Source organism: Mustela putorius, unplaced genomic scaffold (assembly GCF_011764305.1).
Source record: "Mustela putorius furo isolate JIRA1106 unplaced genomic scaffold, ASM1176430v1.1 tig00003859_pilon_pilon_pilon, whole genome shotgun sequence".
NCBI lineage: Eukaryota > Metazoa > Chordata > Mammalia > Carnivora > Mustelidae > Mustela > Mustela putorius.
This window is the reverse complement of record NW_025422011.1, coordinates 35,192,179-35,219,233: the sequence shown is the minus strand read 5'-3', so window position 1 is coordinate 35,219,233 and position 27,055 is coordinate 35,192,179. Positions and strand designations below refer to the sequence as shown.

The following is a 27,055-nucleotide window of genomic DNA, read 5'->3' as shown; positions in this document are numbered from 1 at the left end:
ACTATAGCACCAAGAACCATAAGATACCTGGGAATCAACCTAACCAAAGAGGTAAAGGATCTGTACTCGAGGAACTACAGAACACTCCTGAAGGAAATTGAATAAGACACAAAAAGATGGAAGACCTTCCATGCTCTTGGATCGGAAGAATAAACATTGTTTAAATGTCTATACTGCCTCGAGCAATCTATACTTTTAATGCCATTCCGATCAAAATTCCACTGGTATTCTTCAAAGAGCTGGAGCAAATAATTCTAAAATTTGTATGGAATCAGAAGAGACCCCGAATCATTAAGGAAATGTTGAAAAACAAAAATAAAACTGGTGGCATCATGTTACCTGATTTCAAACTCTACTACATAGCTGTGATCACCAAGACAGCATGGTACTGGCATCAAAACAGACACATAGACCAGTGGAACAGAGTAGACAGCCCAGATATGGACCCTCAACTCTATGGTCAAATAGTCTTCGACAAAACAGGAAAAAATATACAGTGGAATAAAGACACTCTCTTGAATAAATGGTGCTGGGAAAACTGTGCAGCTATATGTAGGAGAATGAAACTCTACCATTCTCTTACACCGTACACAACGATAAACTCAAAATGGATAAAGACCTCAACGTGAGACAGGAATTCATCAGAATCCTAAAGGAGAACATAGGCAGTAATCTCTTTGACATCAGCCACAGCAACTTCTTTCAAGATATGTCTTCAAAGGCAAAAGAAACAAAAGTGAAGATGAACTTTTGGGACTTCATCAAAATCAAAAGCTTCCGCACAGCAAAGGAAACAGTCAAAAAAACAAAGAGGCGACCCATGGAATGGGAGAAGATATTTGCAAATGATAGTACAGACAGAAGGTTGATATCCAGGATATATAATGAACTCCTCAAACTCAAAACACACAAAACAGACATCATATTAAAAAATGGGCAGAAGCTATGGACAGACACTTCTCCAATCAAGACAGACAAATGGCTATCAGACACATGAAAAAATGTTCATCATCACTAGCCATCAGAGAGATTCAAATTAAAACCACATTGAGATATCACCTTACACCAGTTAGAATTGCCAAAGTTAGCAAGACAGGAAACAACATGTGTTGGAGGGGATGTGGAGAAAGGGGAACCCTCTTACACTGTTGGTAGGAATGTAAGTTGGTGCAGTCCCTTTGGAGAACAGTGTGGAGATTCCTCAAGAAATTAAAAATAGAACTTCCCTATGACCCTGCCATTGCACTCCTGGGTATTTACCCCAAAGATACAGATGTCGTGAAAAGAAGAGCCATCTGTACCCCAATGTTTATAGCAGCAATGGCCATGGTCGCCAAACTGTGGAAAGAACCAAGATGCCCTTTAACAGACGAATGGATAAGGAAGATGTGGTCCATATACACTATGAAATATTGTGCCTCCATCAGAAAGGACGAATACCCTACTTTTGTAGCAACATGGATGGGACTGGAGGAGATTATGCTGAGTGAAATCAGTCAAGCAGAGAGAGTCAATTATCATATCGTTTCACTTATTTGTGGAGCATAACAAATAGCATGTAGGACATTTGGAGATATAGAGGAGAAGGGAGTTGGAAATTGGAAGGGGAGTTGAACCATGAGAGACTACGGACTCTGAAAATCAATCTGAGGGTTTTCAAGGGGTGGGGGGTGGGAGGTCGGGGTACCTGGTGGTGGGTATTATAGGGGGCATGAATTGCATGGAGCACTGCGTGTGTGCAAAAATAATGAATACTGTTATGCTGTTATGCTGAAAATAAAAAATAAATTAAAAAAAAAAGAAGTGGTTCACCTCCCCTTCCAATTTCCCTCAACTCCCTTCTCCTTGGAAGGGGAGGTGAACCATGAGAGACTCTGGACTCTGAAAAACAATCTGAATGTTTTGAAGGGGCGTGGGGTGGGAGGTTGGAGGAACCAGATGGTGGGTGTTAGAGAGGGCACAGATTGCGTGGAGCACTGGGTGTGGTGCAAAAACAATGAATACTGTTACGCTGAAAATAACTAAAAATTTTTTAAAAAGCGAGATGGTGCCCATTTTGGAGAACTATTAGGTGATAGGAGAAAATATTAAAGATCTATCACATGCATGATAAGTGTTCAGTAAATTATTGTTTTCATTATTCCTGTTATACCCATCATATTCTACCACATTGTCAACTTACTCTAAAATATTGGAGATTTTGCATATGGTTTTTGAAGTTATCATACTTTACATACTTTTCTAATTAAAAAATACCTATAATTTGATAGATGCTTCAAATGGCAGCATGTATGAAATTGTTTTGGTGTTGACGGTGATGGTGATGATATTTACTTTCAGATTCTTGTACCTAATTCTTTTATTTAAGAAAGTGATCATTTAATAAATGCAAAATAACATAATTGCTATCCTAAAGAAGTATTAACCTGGCATGGAGTATGGATGAAACAGAGGAAAAACCCAAAGGGTGTCATCAACATGATGCAGAGTATAAGAAATTTGGACAGATGGAAGGATTGGTTGTGGAAAGATTTAATGTGGGGCCCTGGGAATGGGATGAAGAGGAGGGACTTTCTGGTAAATAACCAGCATGGTACTTTACATAGGAGATTGATTGGCATAATTGGTGATAAAACTACACCGCATCAGGATCTCTGCTCAATGGGGAGATTTCTTAACCCCTCCTCCTCTGCATGCCTCTCTGCCTACTTGTGATCTCTGTCTGTCAAATAAGTAAATGAAAATCTTTAAAAATTTGCATTGTAGAGCAACATTTCCCAAACTCTTAGGAAATCAAACATTTTTTTAAATAAAAATTTGTGCATAACCCTAGTATAAAAAATGTCAAAGTAATAATTATTCTGTAAACTCAGAATAAATAAATAAATAAAATAAGTGGGGAAATGTTACCTCCAAAAAAAAAAAAAAAAAGAATTAGAAAAAGAAAGTTAAAAAAATTTAACTATGCAAGACTAAAGGATCATGGCGGGGGGGGGGGCATGAATTCTATGTGTTGCTTTCCCCTAGCTCTGGAGTTCCATAGTTCTCAATGATTGGTGAACTTGGTATTGATGGATGTTCTTGCTGATCTTGTAGGGGAGGGGCCTGTTGCAATGATTTTCAAATGTCTTTCCCAAGATGGAATTGCACCACCCTTACAAAGGGCCAGGCTCAGAATCTGCTTGGGTTCACTCTTGGAACTTTTGTTCCCTGAATGCTTTTCCGTAGAGCTTTAGAGGATGAGAATATGAAAATGGCAGCCTCCCAATCGGAGTCCTGGAGGAACTGAGAGCTCAGGTCTCCCTCTTCATTGAGCCCCCAGAGAAAAGAAGTCAATCCCTCCTATCTCCCTGGTCTCTGGCCATAGTCTGTGCTCACCCAGCTTGTGACTGAGCATTGATCTCTGGCACACAGCCCCACTTGGAGTCTCCAAACCCAGCAGATTCCTGCTAGTGTTCCCATGCCACTCCTTCCATAAAAGGAAGGAGGGGGTCTCATTGGATCTTCACTTGTGGGGTCCCTGCTCGACGAGCAGTGCCCTGACTATGCCTGGATCATAGTTTAAGGTAACCCCGAGCTGAGAGCTCCTTCCTTAGCTCTGTCTATGTAGCCACTTCCCTGCACCAATACCTGGAAGCTCTGCCACACTCAGTCATCCCCAGAATATCTGTGGCCCCACGGGTCCTGTGACCACACTGTCCCTGCAAGAGCTCCACTCCCGCTTAGCCTCTGGAGCAATGTCCCTCAGTGAAGACTGCTAAAAGTTCTGATTTTGTGCTCCACTGCTCCACCACTTGCCAGGATTTGGCCCCTCACCCCACAGTCTATCTTCCCATTGCTTTGGACTCACTTCTTCACATGTATACAGAAAAATGTTTCTATGACCAATGTCAAAGAAATTACCACCTATGCTTTCTTCTCTGAGTGTTGTACTTTCAAATCCTCACATTTAGTTCTTTAATCCATTTTGAGTTTATTTTTGTATATGCTGTAAGAAAGTCATTCAATTTTACTTTTGTGCAGGTAGCTGTCCAGTTTTTCCAGTACCATTTGTTGAAGAGACTGTCTTTTTCCAATTATATTTTCTTGCCTCCTTTGCCATAGATTAACATATTAATGTGGGTTTATATCTGGGCTCTTTTTTGTTGTTGTTCCATTGATCTATTTTTGTGCCAGTGCTATACTGTTTTTAATACTACAGCCTTGTAATGTATCTTCAAATCTAGAATAGTGATAACTACAGTTTTGTTTTTCTTTCTCAAGATTGCTTTGGCTATTTGGCATTTTTTTGTGATTTCATAAAGATTTTTAGGATTATTTTCTCTAAAAGCTTTGTGAGAAGTGCTGTTAGTATTTTGTTAGGGATTGTACTGCATCTGTAGATTGTTTTTGATAGTATGGACATTTTAAGAATATTAATTTTTTCAATTCATGAGCATGGGATATCTTTCCATTTGTTTGTGTTATCTTCAGTTTCCTTCCTCAGCGTTTTATAGTTTGAAGGGTACTGGTTTGTCACCTCCTTGCATAAGTAAATTGCTAGATACTTTATTCTTTCTGGTGCAATTGTAATAGAATTGTTTTTTAATCTCTCTTTCTGTTAATTTATTATTCATGTACAGAAATTCTATTAATTTCTGGGTATCTGAAATTTTATTGAATTCATTTTTTACTTATAGTAGCTTTTTGGTAGAGTCTTTAGGATTTTTTATGTGCAATATTATGTCATATAGTGACAGATTATAGTATTACAGCAAATAGTGAGAGACTAACTTCTTATTTACCAATATAAATTCCTCTTATTTCCTTCTTGTCTGATTGCTCAGGTTATGACTTCCAGTAGTATGTTGAATAAAAGTGGGAGTGCCTGGGTGGCTCAGTGGGTTAAAGCCTCTGCCTTCAGCTCAGGTCATGATCTCAGGGTCCTGGGATCGAGACCCAGATCAGGCTCTCTGCTCAGCAGGGAGCCTGCCTCCTCCTCTCTCTCTGCCTGCCTCTCTGCCTACTTGTGACCTCTATCTGTCAAATAAATAAATAAAATCTTTTTAAAAAAGTGGTGAGAGTGGACATCCTTGTCTTGTTTATGATTTTAGATGAAACATTCTCAGTTTTTCATCATCCAGTATGATATTAGCAGTGGGTTTTTCATATATGCCCTTTAATAGGTTGAATTATGTTCTCTCTAAACCTACTTTGTTGAGAGTTTTTATCATGAATGGATGTTAAATTTGTCAAATGCTTTTTCTGTATCGAGATGATGATATGATTTTATTTCTCCACCATATATATTCATTTTTATTTAATTTTCATGCAAACATTTAAAGGTAGATATTATAACCCATATTTCACAAATGAGGAAACTGAAGATCAAAGAAATCACAATTTAAATAACCTAAGAAATATTTAGAGCTAACAACTGGTAATGCCAGACTCTGAAGCAAATATTTGCTTCCCAAGTATTTTCCCTGGGACCCAGTTGCCATTGAGACTGTTTTAAAAGCCTAATTATGTTATGTATTGGTAAACTGAGTGAATGAATTAGAAGCACCTAGAAAAATATATTGATAAATCTCTTTTTAAAAATTTATTTATTTTTCAGAGAGGGAGAAAGAAAGCACACAAGCAGGGGGAGCAGCAGGCAGAGGGAGAAGAAGGCTCCCCACTGAGAAAGGAGCCTGATATGGGACTTGATCCAGGTCCCTGAGATCATGATGTGAACCAAAGGCAGACACGTAATGGACTTAGCCAACCAGATATCCCAGGGGAAATTCTTTTTCATATCCTAAAATGTTGTCTGGCTTACTCTGATAAGAAAAGAAGTGCAACCTAAGAAGGAAATAGTAAGAGATTAGTTCTATGCACTAAACTAACATGCCAATTCTAAGAGGAACAAAGTGTTTCCTAATGGGTTATGCAGTCTACAATAAATGGCAGAAAAGCTGGGCATGATTCAATATCTGAATTTGAATTTGTTGAATGTGCTACTCAGAACTCTCAGAATCAACTCAGTTTGGCAGTGCCATCATGTGAATGGAAGAAAAGTAGAGGGTATTTATGGAGAAATACTTGAAAAATTAAGTGTGGAACAAATGGTTTTATATTTTATTTCAAGCTCTATCACATATCGTACTGAAGTAGAAAATGCAGTTTGCCTGTGTTATGTTATTGATTTCCAAACCAAAACACATGTGACTTTTTATTTTGTTGTATTTTAAAATATTTTATCTATTTATTTATTTGAGAGACAGACAGACAGAGTGAGAGAGAGAACATGCAGAGGGGAGAGGGAGAAACAGGCTCTCCCCTGAGCAGGGAGCCCCAACATGGAACATGACCCCAGGACCCTAGGATCATGACCTAAGCTGAAGACAGATGCTTAACTGACTGAGTCACCCAGGTGCCCCTACATGTGATTTTTTAAAGAGGTATATTTATTGCAAGCATTCCCACTAAGACTTATTTCAATTTGATGAATATTTATCAAGTGCCATATTAGTCAGGATCCCAGTAAGAAACAGAAAGCAATGTTTGTTGAAATTTTTGCATGGAATTAAACTTCATGACAAATTTACTGAGGCTGGGCCAGATAATGACAGCCAGCAAAGGAAGTTGAGCCACATAAGGATTAGCAGTGCAGAAACCCAGTGATGACTGCAGACTCAGAAGGGGCACCTTTGTGACAGGAGCTGTAGCTGTGGCCAGTCACCCATCAAGGAAAGTAGAAATGAATCCCTTGCCATCTCTTGCCTGGAATCCTTTCAATTTCCTAGTGGTGCCTCCTAGTGGCTCAACCAAATTGGAAGCCAGAGGCCAACAGAGCCAGAGTGGACTGTCAACAGAAACAACTCCTCCCACCCTCAGAGTTGGGGTATACAAAGGGTTAAAAGGAGTGCAAAGAATAGATAATTGGGGGGGCAAGGGTATAGAGAATAACCAGCACAGTCACCCACTGTGTCAGGGACAATGGCTGGTATTGTGGACACAAAGATGGATAAGGTTAGGTTCTGCCCTAGAGGAACTCACAATCTAGTGAGGAGTCAAACACAAACTGGCATCTGCCAAACAGAATGAAAAGTTGTAGCTGAGGACTTGTTCTTGCTTCACTCTCTCAGTGACTACCATTTCTCTGGCAGAAGGGCTACATGCTAAATATCTAGTACTTGCAAAAACTGAAAATGACTCTGTAGAACTTATTATGTGTTTATCAACCCATATAGTAAGAAAATTGACAAACTGGTAAGATCTAGATAGGTGAACATGAATCTATTTCCTCATGTGACCTCTTTCTTATTCATGTCCCTTAGTGTTAATCATCTTTCAGGTCCTAGAGTATGCTGCTATTTCTCTTGCCACTAGCCTTTCATATCTACAACACCAGACCTTCACTACTGCCCACCATTTCTCATCTAATTCCTTCAAGTGTTAGCCTGAATGCTAACACATTCCAGCTGAATGTCCTCTGCTGGAACATTTTCCCCAAACTTGCATCATCACAGTCCTAATGCTGAAGGTAATTGTGCCTTTATCCTCCCTACTCTGAGCTGTTTGAAGGAAGAATCTGTGTTTATTTTTGTTGCTGTGGTTGACCAGCATATCTTCATGGGCTATCACAGTCCAAAGAATAGGGGCACAAAAAATACTGAATGAATGAGTAAATGAATGAATGAATGAAGTTAAACAAGATAACTTAGAATACTGTAAGTACTGAATACATTATGGTGACTAATATTAAAATGAATATTTCATTTTGAGGATCAATAAAAAACAAGGTGGAGTTGGTGTAGGTGAGGAAAAGATTAGATTCTAAGGTTCATGAATGCTAGAGTGATTCTAAAGTAATAAAAATAAAGAGAATGAGTAGGTCCTATTTAATTCAAACTGAGAATTCTTAAGTGGTAAGATAACATTATAAGAGCAATATACATATAGGAAAGATTAGTCCACAAATGTTGAAGAGCATTCAACATTCAGGAAACCAATTTTAGACTCCTACTTAAAAAGTATAGGATAGAGAGAGGCAAGGTAACTCTTTCTGATTTTTTTTTTCATATTTTAGTTTCTGTTTTTCTTCAATTTCAGTTTCAATTCTGTAGAATTCTCCCTGGTACATTTCTTTCTCTAATCAGCAGATCCCTCAGTGGTATCTAACAATCTCATTTGTATTAGAAAGTTTTGTATTCATTTTTCACCTTATTTATGTGTAGGACATATTTTACATTGATATATTGAGACTTTCAGTTCAAACATATATTGATGTAATGGTATTTCATTTGTATGCTGATAATAGTGATATTACAACATGGAAGGCCATAAGAATTCAAGAGCCCAAAAGACAATTTCTCAAGAGACATAGGAACTGCAAAAGTTGCAGTAATACAAATAATTTCATCTCTCATGAAACTGTATCCCATCTGTAGAATGAAAAATGAGGTATTATGGTCCTATAAGGAGGCAACAATTACAAAAAATTGTGAAATGAACAACAAAATTATTAATATCAGTGGTTGGTCATCATTAACCCAATGCCATTATAGACATCATTATCACCACCATCCCTATGACCACCACCACTACCATATCATTGTCATTTATCATAACATCTACACATACCTTACCGGATGGATTGCTTGTTTCTTCCTGGCATCAGTGTTTCTTAACTAATGTGACCCTAAGGCTACTATCACAGACTCTTACATGTAGGGATAGTCTAATACAATAGATTGTAGAACTAGACTCCATGAGTTCAAATAACGGCTTTGATATTTTTTTAACTATGCAATGCTGAACAACTTATTTAACCTCTCCATGTATGTTTCAGTTTCCTGATCTGTAAGATTAGGCAGGTAATCATAACTAACTCATAGAGATGTTATGAGAATAAAATAGTTTATTATATGTTAAGTGCCAATAACACCAACTTATATAGGTCAAATATTCTTTTGAGTCTACATCTCAAAGTAATTTTAAATATATACAGTATGTAATAAACTAATTCAAGATTAAAGAAATACATAATGTGTCCTTTTTCTAGTTTTAATTTTTTTTCTCTCTTCCCATGCTGGGATTTCTTTAAGAATGTAGATTTATAGAATAACACTAAAAAGCAGAACCATGAAGTGTCACAGAAATGACAGCCCTGCTGAGACATTGTCTCCTTCTCAAGGTAGCAGGGCTTAGCTGAGCAGGAGGCACTGTTCAACCCCCATGGTCTTTTTGATAGCATTTTTTACTTCCTGGTTCCTAAGGCAGTAGATAAACGGATTTAGCATGGGTGTGAGGACTGCATACACAGCTGAGATTAGTTTGTTGGAATTAAATGATGCAATAGCCCTGGGCCGAACATACATAAAAATCATGGCTGTATAATAAATTGTGACTACAGTAAGGTGTGATGCACAGGTGGAGAAGGCTTTCTTCCTTCCCTGGATGGAGGGTATCCGCAGAATGGTGGAGACAATGTAGACATAGGAAAGGACAGTGGTGATGAGTGGGAAGACAAGAATGACAATAGCCAAAGCAAAGTCCACTAGCTCGGCTATGGACATGTCTTTGCAAGCCAGCTTGAGGATTGGTGAGATGTCACAGAAAAAGTGGTTCATGACATTGGAACCACAAAAGGCAACATGTGAAATGAAATAAACCTTGATGACAGAGACCATGAAACCACTCACATAGGAGAAAGCCACCAGCTGTACACAATAAACTGTGGTCATGATGACTGGGTATTGGAGAGGGTGGCAGATGGCCACATAGCGGTCATAGGCCATGGCTGCTAGAAGCACACACTCTGTGCAGGCAAGTGAGATAAAGAAGTAGAGTTGGGTCATGCAACCTGTGAAGGAGATGTGCCGTCTCTGCAGAAGGAATCCATCCAGCATCTTGGGGACTGTTACAGAGACATACCAGACCTCCAAAAAGGACAAGCTACTCAGGAAATAGTACATGGGCTTATGGAGGGAGTCAGATATCCAAACAGTGAGCATGATGATAAGATTCTCTACTACCACCAGCAGGTAGACCACAAGGAAGAGGAAGAAGAGCAGGGTTTGTAGCCATGGGGCAGTGGGGAAGCCCACCAGGATGAATTCACTGACCAGAGTGATATTTTTCTCCAGCATGACTAAAAGCACTGAGAGATACTGAAGTCTTTATAGTCTGGCACTACAGATAAGGAAGATGATTATGCTGTCAGACAAGAGACCAAAAGAAGTTAGTAAATCAGACTTTCCTGCAAGTGACTCATAAAGTTACTTCTGTTAATACAAAATAATCTTTAAATGTGAAAGCACACATGTCCATCAACGTTTTTTGTTGTCCTTTTTCTGTTTGTTTTTTATGAAAGTCTCCCAGAGTCAAAATGCATTCCCAGAAACCAATATTGAACTGTATGTTAACTACCTGAAATTTAAATTTAAAAAATGCACTCCCACCCCTAATTACAGTCACCTGATGAAATATTTGAATGTCACTACCCAAGTCATTCCCCTGTGCTTTGTAGTAGACATAGTTCATCTCCCCCATGTTGGTTTCAGATCTCTGTTTAATTAGGGACTCACTACATGAAGATTTCTTTCCTCCTTAAAGGAAATGTGAGGGATAAGCTCATTTCAGGAAAAGCTTCAAAGGTTAATATTTGGGTGATCCATTATCTCTAGTCCTTTGATCAGGAAGTTTCTTTAGACGTTATTTGTGAAAATAAAAGAGAGTAATTCTTGGAAAGTTTCTTAGTGACTCTCCAGTTGCTTTCAGATAAAACTGTTTTTATCAAAATGTTTTCAATATCACACCTAGGAGGCACTTCATATATTCATCCAGCCATATATTTCATCCTCCTCATCACTCATGACCTCTAAATGATTTCCATAAACCAGACATACTCAACTAGTTTTTGCTCCCCAAACACACTAATCACTCTTGGGATTTGCCTACACTCTTCCCTCTTCCTATTGTGCCCATTCTGCAATCTTTATTGGCTGATTCAAGTTTCAAGATTCCACTTAGGAGACATCTCACCAGAATTCAGTCAAGTGCCTCAGAATCATTTGATCCTAAAGCACAACCCCTTCACATGTGGAGATTTCTCTCAATTACACTGCAACTTTCTAAAACTGAGGGAAATATTGGAAGGAGGGTATAAATTTCCAGTTATAAAATGAGTACGGTCTGGGGGTCTGATGTGCAGCAAGGTGACTGTAGTTTAACACTACTGTATCATATACTTGAAAGTTACTAAGAGTATATCTTAAGTGTTCTTACCATACACAAAAAGTGATAATTATATGATGTGATGGAGATACCATTTAATCTTTTTGTGGTAATAACTTCACAAAATATACATGTATCAAATCTTCACACTGCCCCCCTTAAGCTTCCCCTTATATCTCAATAAACCTGTGGGGGAAAGACTCAGCCTTCCTGACTGTGAACCCAATGGTTAGGACAGAAATTGGAAAATACATGAATATTAAGTGAATATGGATTAGTAAGTGAATTAATGGATCCCTTGGAGCTTTGGGATCCACAGGAAATAGAGGCAGAGGAATGTGAATTCAGGGTAGTTTGCTAGCAGAAGACATCTCTCTATCAGACAGCATATCTTTGGACATAGCCTCAGCTTGTATATCCAGGTTATTGTCTCAGCAATATAAAATCCACAGGGTCTGAAAACAGTGAATATGATCCCTGGTCTTGGGTTACTTGGTAGGTTGGGTCTGTAAATATCAGCCTGTATCTCAGGTCTCCTAGAGGAGCAAGAAGAAAGGAGGCAGATTTGCGATGATGTGGATGGAACTAGAGGGTATTATGCTTAGTGAAATAAGTCAATTGGAGAAAGACAACTATCATACGATCTCCCTGATATGAGGAAGTGAAGATGCAACATGGAAGCTTTGGGGGGTAGGAAAAGAATAAATGAAACAATATGGGATTGGGAGGGATACAAACCATAAGAGACTCTTAATGTCACAAAACAGACTGAGGGTTGCCAGGGGGAGTGGGGATGGGAGAGGGTGGTGGGGTTACGGACATTGGGGAAGGTATGTGCTATGATGAGTGCTGTGAAGTGTGTAAACCAGGCGATTCACAGACCTGTACCCCTGGGGCTAATAATACATTATATGTTTATTAAAAATTTAAAAAGAAAGAAAGGAGTCAGGAGGGCAGGTAAATATAGCTTAAGGACAGGCAGATCTTACAATGCAGGAAGAGAGCATATTTGTGAGGTAGCTCAACTGTTTTAATTTGTGCTCCATGGGGTATCTTTTGAATACACATGAATGAATCTGTCACTCTATTAAATATCACACTCACTCATAAAGATCCATAAAGACTGAGGTCAGGTCCTGCCTTTAGAACATTGCTCAATCCTGCCAAACAATTTGTGCATCATGCTCTTCACTTGACACACAGAAGTTGGGTGGCTGATCAAGGAATCATTGGACAAGAGATTTTCTGGCCATGGCTCGTGGTAAGGGACAGAAGAATGAGGCACTGAAATAGATATTACTGACACCACGGCCTCCTTTCCACACCAGCACATATCAGCAGAGCTCAGTCCTGCTTGCTGAGTAGAAAGGGATTGTACCTTATCTCCAGGCTTCCAACCAACACCTTCACCCTGAAGTAGTTCATAAGTAAGCACTTTCTGGCCTAGGCTCTGGCCTCTAGTCTCAGTGGGAAGAATGTAGAGACTTTCTTTCAGGGCATGTATAACCTTCCACATTCTCACCATCAGCCACACAATTTCCCACACATTTACCTTTGTCTACTAGTTAAAAGCGTTGACTTTAGAGTCAGAACAAGGCTACTAGCTGCATCATCCTGAAGAGAATATTCAATGATTATGGACTTAAAGATCCATTGTTGTGAAGTAGAATAATTTTAATAATGCCTACCTTCCAGGTTTACTATGAAAATAAACATGAATATGCACAGAAAACACTAAGCATAGGAGTTGGTCCATGGTTTTCCTCTATAGGTGTTAGCTATTACTATATTATGTCACATTAGACTCACACATGCAACTCACTCACATGTGTTCATATAAACACACAGACATTCATTCTCTTTCTCTTTTGCTCATCTATTTTCTGTTATATGCTGGGGGAGTGAGGGAAGCCAAATTTCCCAAACAGGACTAAAACATCTTTGAAGAGCTCTGAGTTATAAATCATCCATGCCTCTTTCTAATCCTCTCCCTAGTATATTGCTTTCATATATTCAAGCATAACCTTCTTACTTAATATTTTCTTCTGCTTTTTGGCCATGGATGGACCTCTCAGCAGGTTCTATTTTGTATCATAGAGCAATGAAGAACTCTTTCTTACTATTTTCTTTGTTTTCAGAACTGAAAGCACTAAGTTCTGGGGTCTCCTCTATGGTATCAGAGCAAAGAAATTCTTTCATTGGACTATAGAACTTTTTACAGTCTTGTTTATGCTTATTTCCAAGATTATTTCTTCTGGAATAAGAAAACATATCTTTTGGGTGTGGTTCAACACCCAAAAGATCCCATAATGCCCCACATTACCCCAACCTTGGGTAAAGAAGTAGTGAATCTCATTTTCTCATTCATTCTCCACAATACCCTTTCTCCTGTCCAGTCATGGTGCTTGCAGTCACGTCCCCCAAGTCCCTCTTCATCTTCTTTGGAGCTTTCTTGAATCAAGATATCAGACCATCTATGGACTCTGAAAAACAATCAGGGTTTTGAAGGGGTGGGGGGTGGGACGTCAGGGTACCAGGTGGTGGGTATTATAGAAGGCACGGATTACATGGAGCACTGTGTGTGGTGCAAAAATAATGAATAATGTTATGCTGAAAATAAATAAAAAATAAATTAAATATATATATATATATATATATATATATATTTTATCGGATCATCCAATCTCACCTGGAACTTTCAACCACTCACCATGGTCCACCTGCCCTCTCTTCCAAGAGTGGAAAATTTTGCAGACATTTGCAACTAAACATGGAAATGCAGACTGGTTTGCATATTTTTATACTTCCCAGAGATCCACATCTGGTCTCTGTTTGACTGCATGATAGGTATTGCAGCATTAAGGCAAGTCTGGAGCTGAGGCAGGAGAATATATTTAACACTCACCTACAGCTTGCCCATATCTGCTTCCCAGGAGGCTCTCTGACAGTCTTTCCTGGCCCCAGGGAAGCCCTGTATGTGCTGCTCAGACTATGTCCAGGGGATTTTACAGGGAAGCTGAAACTCCATCTATCTACTAGTTCCTGCTTATATCTGGACCAAGTTTATTTATATCTGTGGGTAGGATGTGGCCCCTTTCTCTCACAACTATATGCAAGGTATTGCAGCAATAACTTATTCAAAAGCCAAAATAAGAAATCTATCCGGGTTAATAAGATAACCAGTACATTCTTATGCTTAATCACAAAACCATAACCAACTTTTACTGAACTCTTATTATGTGTAGGGTGCTGTGCTATATGTTCTTTAGAATAAAAATATGTAAGGCATGGTTTCTGTCCTTCAGAAACTTGTCGTATTCTAAGCAAAATAATAAATATACACTATAATGAGCACAGAATGTGACATGTGCCAAAAGAGAAGTACAATGTGCTCTAGGAGCTTCAATGAGGAAGTGATGCTTTATAAGTTAGGAATTTAGAAAAAGATTTAAGAGGTGTCTTTCCAGACTCATGGAGGACAATAGTGTGGAAGTAGTGTTATAGGAAATAATTTTGGCTCAGTAGTCAGAAGATCAAGTTTCTAATCTAAGTCCTACCATTTTTAAGACCTTTGACCTTACAAAATTGTCTTTATTCCTCAGTTTATTCACCCTAAAAATGGGATAACAATAATTCACTTGTTAACATCATATCATTAATGTTAGTTTCAGAATGAATTTGTATATTGAAGCAATTCTTTTTTTAAATTTTTAATTTTTTATAAACATATAATATATTTTTATCCCCAGGGTACAGGTCTGTGAATCGCCATGTTTACACACTTCACAGCACTCACCAAAGCACATACCCTCCCCAATGTCCGTAACCCCACCCCCCTTCTCCCATCTCCCCTCCCCAGCAACCCTCAGTTTGTTTTGTGAAATTAAGAGTCACTTATGGTTTGTATCCCTCCCAATCCCATCTTGTTTCATTTATTCTTCTTCTACCCACTTAAACCCCCATGTTACATCACCACTTCCTCATATCAGGGAGATCATATGATAGTTGTCTTTCTCCGCTTGATTTATTTCACTAAGCATAATACGCTCTAGTTCCATCCATGTTGTCACAAATGGCAAGATTTCTTTCTTTTTTTTTTAAGATTTTATTTATTTTTTTGGACAGAGAGGGAGAGCATAAGCAGCAGAAGCAGCAGACAGAGGGAGAGGGAGAAGCAGGCTTCCTGTTGAGCAGGCTGCGATTGTGGGGCTTGATTCCAGGCCGCGATTGTGGGGCTTGATTCCAGGACCCCAGGATCACGACCTGACCAAAGGCAGACAGACCCTTAATCAACTGAACCACTAGGCACCCCTATGAAAGCAATTCTAAACCAGCTCTGTGGTAATAGCTACACAAATGTAAAAAATGACCTGTGTTGGAATGTGAACCACAGCCATGATTTGATTAGAAGAAATGAGGTGAGAGGGCTTTCAGTGTAGACAGACCAGCACAGGAAAGAATATAGTGAGAAGTGAGATGATGGAATAATGAGGCCTCTGCAGTGACTATAGTTCACACTTACCGAACTTGGACTCCAGGAAGTATGCAGTCATTTGATCAATGTTTGTGAAGCATGTGCTATGTGCTAAGAGCAGTGTGAAATGACAACTCCTGTCTGTCAAGTTATTCACAGTTGAGTTAGCCCACAGACTCTGGTATTAATTGTTGTCAGTAACCATAAAATTAAAAATCAAGTGCTAGAAGTTTTGTCAGAATGAAGGCCCAGAAATAAACTTGTGTTTCTGTGAGTAATCAAAATAACCAAAGGTGGAGGAAAAGAGTGAAGCAGGGGCCTAAAATATTGGAAATCCTAAAGAAACTTTGGATCCTAGAAGGTATCTAAAGGTCTATGCGTGACTAATCAGAATTTGATGGAGAAGGGTAGCTCTAGCTCTTTCCCCCACCCTTCTATATTCTTTGACTAAAGGCATTTGGTGAGTTAGGATTAATTCTGGGAAGGCAGGGACCACTGAGTCCTCATGACATAAGACAATGGAACATGAAAATCAGGGAGGGTAATTATACCTGAGGAATGACTCTAAGAGAAAATGAAAACACCTGTGCTATAAGCCTTCTCATCTCTGCAGTGCATGAAACTGTCCACTCATATTCTCCAGCACCAAAAGGTACTATCTGAAAGAAGAGGTATGGTTTTACTATTTGTCAATGTACAGAAATCAGTGGCTTTCTTACACACTAATAATCAAAATACAGAAAGGGAAAGTAGAGAATCAATGCCATTTACTATAGCACCAAGAACCATAAGATACCTGTGAATAAACCTAACTAAAGAGGTAAAGGACCTGTACTCGAGGAACTACAGAACACCCATGAAAGAAATGGAAGAAGGCACAAAAAGATGGAAGACCATTCTGTGCTCTTGGATCGGAAGAATAAACATTGTTAAAATGCCTATACTGCCTAGAGCAATCTATACTTTTAATGCCATTTCAATCAAAATTCCACCAGTATTGTTCAAAGACCTGGGGCAAATAATCCAAAAATTTGTATGGCATCAGAAGAGACCCCGAATCGCTAAGGAAATGTTGAAAACAAAAATAAAGCTGGGGACATCACGTTATCTGATTGCAAGCTTTATTACAAAGCTGTGATCACCAAGACAGCATGGTACCAGCATAAAAACAGACACAGAGACCAGTGGAACAGAGTAGAGAGCCCAGATATGGACCCTCAACTCTATGGTCAATTAATCTTCGACAAAACAGGAAAAAATATACAGTGGAAAAAAGACAGTCTCTTCAATAAATGGTGCTGGGAAAACTGTGCATCTATAAGTAGAAGAATGAAACTCGACCATTCTCTTACACCATACACAAAGATAAACTCAAAATGGATAAAAGACCTCAACGTCAGACAGGAATCCATCAGAATCCTAGAGGAGAACATAGGCAGTAATCTCTTCAATATCAGCCACAGCAACTTCTTTCAAGATATGTCTCCAAAGGCAAAGGAAACAAAAGCAAAAATAAACTTTTGGGACTTCATCAAAATCAAAAGCTTCTGCACAGCAAAGGAAACAGTCAAAAAAACAAAGAGGCAACCCACGGAATGGGAGAAGATATTTGCAAATGACAGTACAGACAAAAGGTTGATATCCAAGATCTATAATGAAGTCCTCAAACTCAACACACACAAAACAGGCAATAATATCAAAAAATGGGCAGAAGATATGAACAGGCACTTCTCCAATGAAGACATACAAATGGCTATCAGACACATTAAAAAAATGTTCATCATCACTAGCCCTCAAGGAGATTCAAATTAAAACCACATTGAGATATCACCTTTCACCAGTTAGAATGGCAAAAATTAACAAAACAGGAAACAACATGTGTTGGAGAAGATGTGGAGAAAGGGGAACCCTACACACTGTTGGTGGGAATGTAAGTTGGTACAGTCTCTTTGGAGAACAGTGTGGAGATTCCTCAAGAAATTAAAAATAGAACTTCCCTATGACCCTGCCATTGCACTCCTGGGTATTTACCCCAAAGATACAAATGTCATGAAAAGATGGGCCATCTGTACCCCAATGTTTATAGCAGCAATGGTCATGGTTACCAAACTGTGGAAAGAACCAAGATGCCCTTCAATGGATGAATGGATAAGGAAGATGTGGTCCATATACACTATGGAGTAGTATGCCTCCATCAGAAAGGATGAACACCAACTTTTGTAGCAACATGGATTGGTCTGGAAGAGATTATGCTGAGTGAATTAAGTCAAGCAGAGAGAGTCAATTATCCTATGGTTTCACTTATTTGGGGAGCATAACAAATATGGAGGGCAAGGGGTTTAGGGAAGAGAAGGGAGTTGGGGTAAATTGGAAGGGGAGGTGAATCATGAGAGACCATGGACTCTGAAAAACAATCTGAGGGGTTTGAAGTGGCGGGGGGGGGAGGGGGAGGTCGGGGTACCAGGTGGTGGGTATTATAGAGGGCACAAATTGCATGGAGCACTAGGTGTGGTGAAAAAATAATGAATACTGTTTTTCTGAAAATAAATAAATTTATTTAATAAAAAAATATACTCCAACTCTTTCTTATCAATAAGCAAAATAAAACAACCTGAATAGACCAAATTCTAGTAACAAGATTGAAACGGTGATTGAAAACCTCCCAAAACACAAGAGCCCAGGACCTGACGGATTCCCTGGGGAATTATACCAAACTTTCAAAGAAGAAATAACACCTATTCTCCTGAAGCTATTTCAAAAAATTGAAGCAGAAGGAAAACTTCCAGACTCTTTCTATGAAGGCAGCATTACCCTGATCCCCAAACCAGGCAAAGACCCTACCAAAAAGGAGAATTTCAGACCAATATCACTGATGAATATGGATGCTAAGATTCTCAACAAGATCCTAGCCAACAGGATCCAATAGCACATAAAAAGATTATCCACCATAACCAGGTGGGATTCATCCCTGGGCTTAAGGATGGCTCAACATTCGCAAATCAATCAGTGTGATAGAACAAATTAATATAAGAAGAGAGAAGAACTACATGGTCCTCAATGGCAAAAAGTTTGCAGCCTTCCTGTTGAGATCAGGAACACGACAAGGATGCCCACTCTCAGCACTCTTGTTCAACATTGTATTAAAAGTCCTAGCAACTGCCTATGTTCTCCTCTAGGATTATGATGGATTCCTGTCCCACATTGAGGTCTTTTATCCATTTTGAGTTGATCTTTGTGTATGGTGTAAGAGAATGGTCGAGTTTCATTCTTCTACTTATAGATGCACAGTTTTCCCAGCACCATTTATTGAAGAGACTGTCTTTTTTCCACTGTATATTTTTTCCTGTTTTGTCGAAGATTAATTGACCATAGAGTTGAGGGTCCATATCTGGGCTCTCTACTCTGTTCCACAGGTCTCTGTGTCTGTTTTTATGCTGGTACCGTGCTGTCTTGGGGATCACAGCTTTGTAGGAAAGCTTGAAATCAGGTAATGTTGTCCCCAGTTTTATTTTTGTTTTTCAGTATTTCCTTAGTGATTCGGGGTCTCTTCTGATGCCATACAAATTTTTGGATTATTTGCTCCAGCTCTTTGAAGAATACCAGTGGAATTTTTGATCGGAATGGCATTAAAAGTATAGATTGCTCTAGGAAGTATAGACATTTTGACAATGTTTATTCTTCCGATCCAAGAGCACAGAATGGTCTTCCATCTTTTTGTGTCTTCTTCAATTTCTTTCATGGGTGTTCTGTAGTTCCTCGAGTACAGATCCTTTACCTCTTTGGTTAGGTTTATTCACAGGTATCTTATGGTTCTTGGTGCTACAGTAAATGGAATTGATTTTCTAATTTCCCTTTCTGTATTTTCATTGTTAGTGTATAAGAAAGATACTGATTTCTGTACATTGACTTTGTATCCTGCCACGTTGCTTAATTGCTGTATGAGTTCTAGTAGTTTGGGGGTAGAATCTTTTGGGATTTCCATATAAAGAATCATGTCATCTGCAAAGAGAGAGAGTTTGACTTCTTCATTACCAATTTGGATACCTTTTATTTCTCTATCAGCCACAGCAACTTCTTTCAAGATATGTCTTCAAAGGCAAAAGAAACAAAAGCAAAAATAAACTTTTGGGACTTCATCAAAATCAAAAGCTTCTGCACAGCAAAGGAAACCATCAAGAAAACAATGAGGCAACCCATGGAATGGGAGAAGATATTTGCAAATGACTGTACAGACAAGAGGTTGATATTCAGGATCTGTAAAGAACTCCTCAAACTCAACACACACAAAAGAGGCAATCATATCAAAAAATGGGCAGAAAATATGAAGACACTTCTCCAATGAAGACATACAAATGGCTATTAGACACATGAAAAAATGTTCATCATCACTAGCCCTCAGGGAGATTCAAATTAAAACCACATTGAGATACCACCTTACACCAGTTTGAAGGGCCAAAATTAGCAAGACAGACAATAACATGTGTTGGACAGGATATGGAGAAAGGGAAACCCTCTTACACTGTTGGTGGGAATGCTATTTGGTACAGCCTATTTGGAGAACAGTGTGGAGATTTCTCAAGAATTTAAAAATAGAACTTCCCTATGACCCTGCCATTGCACTCTTGGGTATTTGCCTCAAAGAGACAGATGTCATGAAAGGAAGGGCCATCTGTACCCCAGTGTTTATAGCAGCAATGGCCACCGTTGCCAAACTGTGGAAAAAACCAAGATGCCTTTCAACGGACAAATGGATAAGGAAGATGTGTTCCATATGCACTATGGCGTATTACTCCTCCATCAGCATTCAGACAACAAAGAGAAGCAAAAGGTATCCAAATTGGCAATGAAGAAGTCAAACTCTCTCTCTTTGCAGATGACATGATTCTATATATGGAAAACCCTAAAGACTCCACCCCCACGCTACTAGAACTCATACAGCAATTCAGCAACATGGCAGGATACAAAGTCAATGTACAGAAATCAGTGGCTTTCCTATATTAGAATTATAATATGAATCAGTTAGCAAATAATGCTCAATTTCCTTGCTAGTAGTCTTTCAGACTTTATTAAGCAGCAGAAAACTATGGAGAGACAGGTTGCAGCAAGAGAAGGCTACCACATCTGGAGAGAAAAGCTTCATGTAGGCTGTTGTACTCAGGGTTCTGGATCTTAGGTAACAGTAAGGAACTAAATTTCTAAAAATCACACCGAGATACCCTGTCACCATCTCTCTGTCCAGAAGAATATAGTCTTGTATTTTATTGGATAAGAAATGTTATTTAAATAAATACATCAGTAACAATGCCCTTGTCATTAATTGCAATTTATAAGGGTAAGGTCTTCATGGCATAGTTACAGGTAACACTTCAGTTAATTTCCTTCTAGTCTAACTTAAACAAATAAATAAGACTTCATTGGAGATGTGGCACTTCTCCAATGAAGACATACAAATGGCTATCAGACACATGAAAAAATGTTCATCATCACTAGCCATCAGGGAGATTCAAATTAAAACCACATTGAGATACCACCTTATACCTATTAGAATGGCCAAAATTAGCAAGACCAGAAACAACGTGTTTGGAGAAGATGTGAAGAAAGGGGAACCCTCTTACACTGTTGGTGAGAATTCAAGTTGGTGCAGCCTCTTTGGAGAGCAGTGTGGAGATTCCTCAAGAAATTAAAAATAGAACTTCCCCATGACTCCTCAATTTCACTACTTGGTATTTACCCCAAAGATACAGATGTCATGAAAAGAAGGGCCATCTGTACTTCAATATTTATAGCAGCAATGGCCACGGTTGCCAAACTGTGGAAAGAACAAAAATGCCCTTTAACAGACGAATGGATAAGGAAGATGTGGTCCATATACACTATGGAGTATTATGCCTCCATCAGAAAGGAGGAATACGCAACTTTTGTAGCAACATGGATGGGACTGGAAGAGATTATGCTGAGTGAAATAAATCAAGCAGAAAGAGTCAATTATCCTATGGTTTCACTTATTTGTGGAGCATAACAAATAACATGGAGGACATGGGGAGATGCAGAGAAGTGAGTAGAGGGAAATTGGAAGGGGAGATGAACAATAAGAGACTATTGACTCTGAAAAAAACTGAGGTTTTGAAGGGCTGGGGGGTAGGAGGTAGGGAGAACCAGGTAATGGATATTATGGAGGACATGTATTGCATGGAGCACTGGGTGTGGTGCATAAACAATGAATTCTGTTATGCTGAAAAGAAATAAGTAAATTAAAAAAAAAGAAATTTGAATTTTAAGTAAATAAATAAATAAGACTGATTCTTTTTTTTTTTCTTTTGAGATGGTCATATTTTAGATGTGTTTCTGCAGCTAGAACCGACATCTGCTTCATGAGTATAACATCTGTGCTGACAGTATTTTTTTCTCAAAAAACATATGCTTTAAGGTACCTAGGTGGCTTAGTGAGTTATGGTGTCCAGCTCTTGATCTAAATTCAGGTCTTGACCTCGGGGTTTTATGTTAAAGCCAGGCAATGCTGGGCGTGGAGCCTACTTAATTTTTTTTAATTTTTAAAATTATTTTTATTATGTTATCTTAGTCACCATTCAGTACATCATTAGATTTTGATGTAGTGTGCCAAAATTCATTGTTTACATATAACAACCGTGCTCCATGCAATATGTGCCCTCTTTAATCTCCATCACCAGGCAATTTTTTCTAAAAATCTATGCTTACTTTTAGGCTGGGCTGTCTTACGCTCTTTTTAAAATTTTTTTTTCTCTTTCTTTTTTTTTAATTTATTTTTCATTTATTTTCAGCATAACAGTATACATTTTTTTTTTTTACCTCACCCAGTGATCCATGCAATCCTCTCTAATACCCACCACCTGGTTCCCCCAACATCCCACTCCCCCACCACTTAAAACCTCTCAGATTGTTTTTCAGAGTCCATAGTCTCTCATAGTTCACCTCCCCTTCCAATTTCCCCCAACTCCCTTCTCCTAACTCCCCATGTCCACCATGCTATTTGTTATGCTCCACAAATAAGTGTAACCATATGATAATTGACTCTCTCTGCTTGACTTATTTCACTCAGCAGAATCTCCTCCAGTCCCGTCCATGTTGCTACAAAAGTTGGGTATTCCTCCTTTCTGATGGAGGCATAATACCCCATAGTGTATATGGACCACATCTTCCTTATCCATTTGTCCATTGAAGGGCATCTTGGTTCTTTCCACAGTTTGGCGACTGTGGCCATTGCTGCTATAAACATTGGGGTACAGATGGCCCTTCTTTTCAGGACATCTGTCTCTTTGGGGCAAATACCCAGTAGTGCAATGGACAGGTCATAGGGAAGTTCTATTTTTAATTTCTTGAGGAATCTCCACACTGCTCTCCAAAGAGGCTGCACCAACTTGCATTCCCACCAACAGTGGAAGAGGGTTCCCCTTTCTCCACATCCTCTCCAACACATGTTGTTTCCTGTCTTGTTAATTTTGGCCATTCTAACTGGTGTAAGGTGATATTTCAATGTGGTATAAATTTTTTTATAAACATATAATGTATTATTAGCCCCAAGTATACAGGTCTGTGAATTGCCAGGTTTACACACTTCACAACACTCACCATATCACTTATCCTCCCCAATGTCCATAACCCCAACACCCTCTCCCTACCCCTCTCCCCCCAGCCACCCTCATTTTGTTTTGTGACATTAAGAGTCTCTTATGGGGGGCACCTGGGTGGCTCAGTGGGTTAAAACCTCTGCCTTCAGCTCAGGTCATGATCCCAGGGTCCTGGGATCGTGTCCCGCGTTGGACTCTCTGCTCTGCAGGGGGCCTGCTTCTCTTCCTCTCTCTCTGCCTGCCTCTCTGCCTACTTGTGATCTCTCTGTCAAATAAATAAATAAAATATTTAAAAAAGAGTCTCTTATGGTTTGTCTCCCTCCAGATCCCATCTCATTTCAATTATTCTTTTCCTACCCCCAAAAACCCCTTCGTTGCATCTCCACTTCCTCATATCCTAAGCTTTTTTTTAAATTAATTTTAAAAACTTGAGTATAGTTGAAATACAATGGTGCATTTCAGATGTACAGCATAGTAATTTGACTTCTCTGTATATTATGCTACATTCACCACAAGTATAGCTACCATCAGTCTCACTACATTACTACTATAATACCATCAATTGTTTTCCCTATGCTGTGTTTTCTCTATGCCATGACTTATTCATTCCATAACTGAAAACTTGTATATCCCACTCCTTTCACCCATTTTACTCATCCAATACCTTCTTCCCCTTTGGCCACCATCAGTTTGTTCTCTGTACATATAGGTCTAAATCTGCATTTTGTTTGTTTATTCATTTGATGCTTTAGATTCCACAAATAAATGAAACAATATGCTATTTGTCTTCCTTAATCTGACTTATTTCACTTAGTGTAATGCCCTCTAGTTCCATCCATATTGTTGCAGATGGTACATCATCCTTTTTTACAGCTGACTGATATTTCAGTGTGTGTGTGTATATAAATCTATATCATATCTTCCTTCTCCATTTGTAAGCCTGCTACATTTGATACTGTTATATAAAATACTATTTGCATTTATTGTGTTAAGAATATTTTTTCTGTCATTAACATGCAGATCATGTTATGTTTAGACCCTACATAAGATTCCATTTAATATATAAACTATAAGTTTATGATATAACAATTCCCTAATTATAGAGACAGAAGACTAAATAAACAACTGCCATCAGTCACTAGCTCCATGTGGGCACTAACCTAGATAATCAGGAAATGAAGCTAGAGATCTCTGTAGTGCAGGAGGTGATATGTTGCCAACACAAAAATTCTCACTTTCCTCTCTACTTGCCTTGTAATTCATACTAAAATAATCACCTGTAAAAATAATCACCTAGTATAAATCATACTAAAATAATAATCATAGGCTACAGTCAGTGGCTTATGGCTAGAAGAGATCTCACCAAAAGTCTCCTAATGCTATTCTATAATGAAGGCTCTGCTTCCTTGAATGGCTTCCTCTTTGTGCTTTCCTTTTCTACACTTTCAGCCTCAGAAGTAAATCAAAGAGCAAATCCAGGAAAGGCCATTTAGAGAGATACTAGTTCTGCATTTGTTTTCTCATTTAAATATTGAATTGTTATCAATCTTCTGCTCGGTCAATCCTTTCCACCCCATCAGGATGCATGATTCATGAACTGTTCTATGTAAACTACAATAGAACAGAGGACATGGGAAATTCTAGCATGTATCTTCAGTGCTGTCCAGAAATCCAGCTGTCAACTTGCAATCCATCCCTCTTCTTTCTCTTGGATTAGTTCCTTGAAGGTGGTTTTGAATCCTAGTCCCTAATTTAGGCCATAAGAGCTCCTCTGAACTTTACAGAAGATACAGATCTCAAGCTCGAGAGCATTTTCTACCCATCTCGGCTAGCTTTCCCGTGCTTAGCATCCTGACCCCTGATTAGGTGCAGAGTACGGCGTAGGGCTCTCTTGACCTCTTGATTGCGCAAGCAGTAGATGATAGGGTTAAGCAATGGTACAATAACAGCATAGAGCACAGAAACCAGCTTGTTGGTGTCAAAAGCTGAGAGTGCCTTTGGCCGGGCATAGATGAAGATACTGGCTGCATAGAAGATGATCACAACAGTGAGGTGAGAGGCACAGGTGGAAAAGGCTTTATGGCGCCCAGCAGCTGAAGGAATGCGCACCACAGCACCAGTGATGGCCATGTAGGAGGCCCCAGTGACAGAGAGTGGCCCCAGCAAGATAAAAATGGCCAGAACAAAGTCTGTAAGCTCTGCTGTTGACATGTCAGTGCATGAAAGATTGAGCAACGGGGAAACATCACAGAAGAAGTGGTTGATGATGTTGGGTCCACAGTAGGAGAGGCGAGATATGAGAAAAACTTTAACCATGGAGATGCCAAAACCTCCAGCCCAGGAGCCAGCTGCCAGCTGCACACACAGCCGGCCACTGACAATGACAGCATAGTGGAGAGGATGGCAGATGGCTACATAGCGATCATAGGCCATAACAGCAAGAAGGACACACTCAGTGCAGCCCAGTCCCAGGAAAAAATATAGCTGTGTCATGCAGCCCTCAAAGGAAATTAGCTGTCCCTGGTTCTTTTTGGACCCAACAAAGCCAGCTAACATCTTGGGAATAGTGACAGTAACATACCAGATCTCCAAGAAGGACATATTAGCCAGAAAGAAGTACATGGGTTTGTGAAGGGTGGGGTGGTTTTTAATTGCCATAATGATAAGTGTATTTTCAGTCAGCACCAACACATAGGCCAGAAGAGAAAGGGCAAATAAAAGTGCCCGCAGTGATGCAGGAGCTGGGAAGCCCAGCAACACAAACTCACTTACCCTCCCACTCTGGTTCCTCTGCTCCATGTTGTCAGTCTTGCCCACTGCCCTTTAGGAGAGGGAAAAGAGGATCTTCAGGAGCCAACAACAAGGACCCAGCCTTTTTCTTGGTGGATTTATATTGACAGAATATATGTAATGCATGTAATTTATCACTGAACTGAGGCCATCACTTTCTTCTGTAATCTTGAAATGAGCTAAGACAAAAGTGGACAAAAAAAAAACTGCTTCATATTGATGATAGGATAAAAATCTGTTTTGGTCCTTGGAGAAGCATATACTGATGAACACTAGTAAAAGTGATATTAGTTGGTCCCTGAAAAATATAGATCAAAACCAAAAGTAGTAAGAGAGTCTAGGCTGCCCTAATGTGAGAGGCTTTTTTTTTTGTGTGAGCTAGATTATGGCTCTGTTTTGAGGAAATAACAATAATGTACAACACAGTTGAGTATTTACCAGGGATGGAGAGTGTGGACACTATTTTAAAATATATGCATAGGGGCACCTGGTTGGCTCAGTGGGTTAAATCCTCTGCCTTCGATTCAGGTCATGACCCCAGGGTCCTGGGATTGAGCCCCACATCAGGCTCTCTGCTCAGCAGGGAGCCTGCTTTCCTTCTCTCTCTCTCTCTCTCTCTCTCTGTGCCTCTCTTCCTACTTGTGATCTCTGTCTATCAAATAAATAAACAAAATCTTAAAAAAATAAAATATATGCAGATATTAATTCACTTAATCTTCAGAAGAACCCTGTGAGTTAGTACAACCATTAACCCCACTTAACACCTAAGAAAACTGAGGCGCAAAGAGATTAATTGATTTGCTCCAGGTCACACCAATAGTAAGAGTTGGAACCAGGAAGTCAGGACCTCACAGGTTCAAAAATATTCAGGCAACACAAAGAAGAAACTATAAAGGGAGGGGGAGTCAAGTTGGCGGAGAAGTAACACATTGAGACAACATCAGGTAACAGAAGATCAGCTAGATAGCTTATCAAACCA

At 39.2% G+C, this 27,055-nt stretch overlaps 2 protein-coding genes across 2 annotated transcripts; both read right to left on the bottom strand.

Annotated features, from left to right (window-relative positions):
* Positions 1-9,173: 9,173 nt before the first annotated feature.
* LOC101676729 (olfactory receptor 6-like) lies at positions 9,174-10,118 on the bottom strand. The gene has a single exon (XM_004782508.2). It carries the CDS (start codon positions 10,116-10,118, stop codon positions 9,174-9,176), a length of 945 nt encoding a protein of 314 aa, XP_004782565.2.
* Positions 10,119-25,101: 14,983 nt separating this feature from the next.
* On the bottom strand, positions 25,102-26,085 carry LOC101689826 (olfactory receptor 226). The gene has a single exon (XM_004782593.2). The coding sequence runs from the start codon at positions 26,083-26,085 to the stop codon at positions 25,102-25,104; it is 984 nt and encodes a 327-aa protein (XP_004782650.2).
* Between the last annotated feature and the right edge of the window lie 970 nt (positions 26,086-27,055).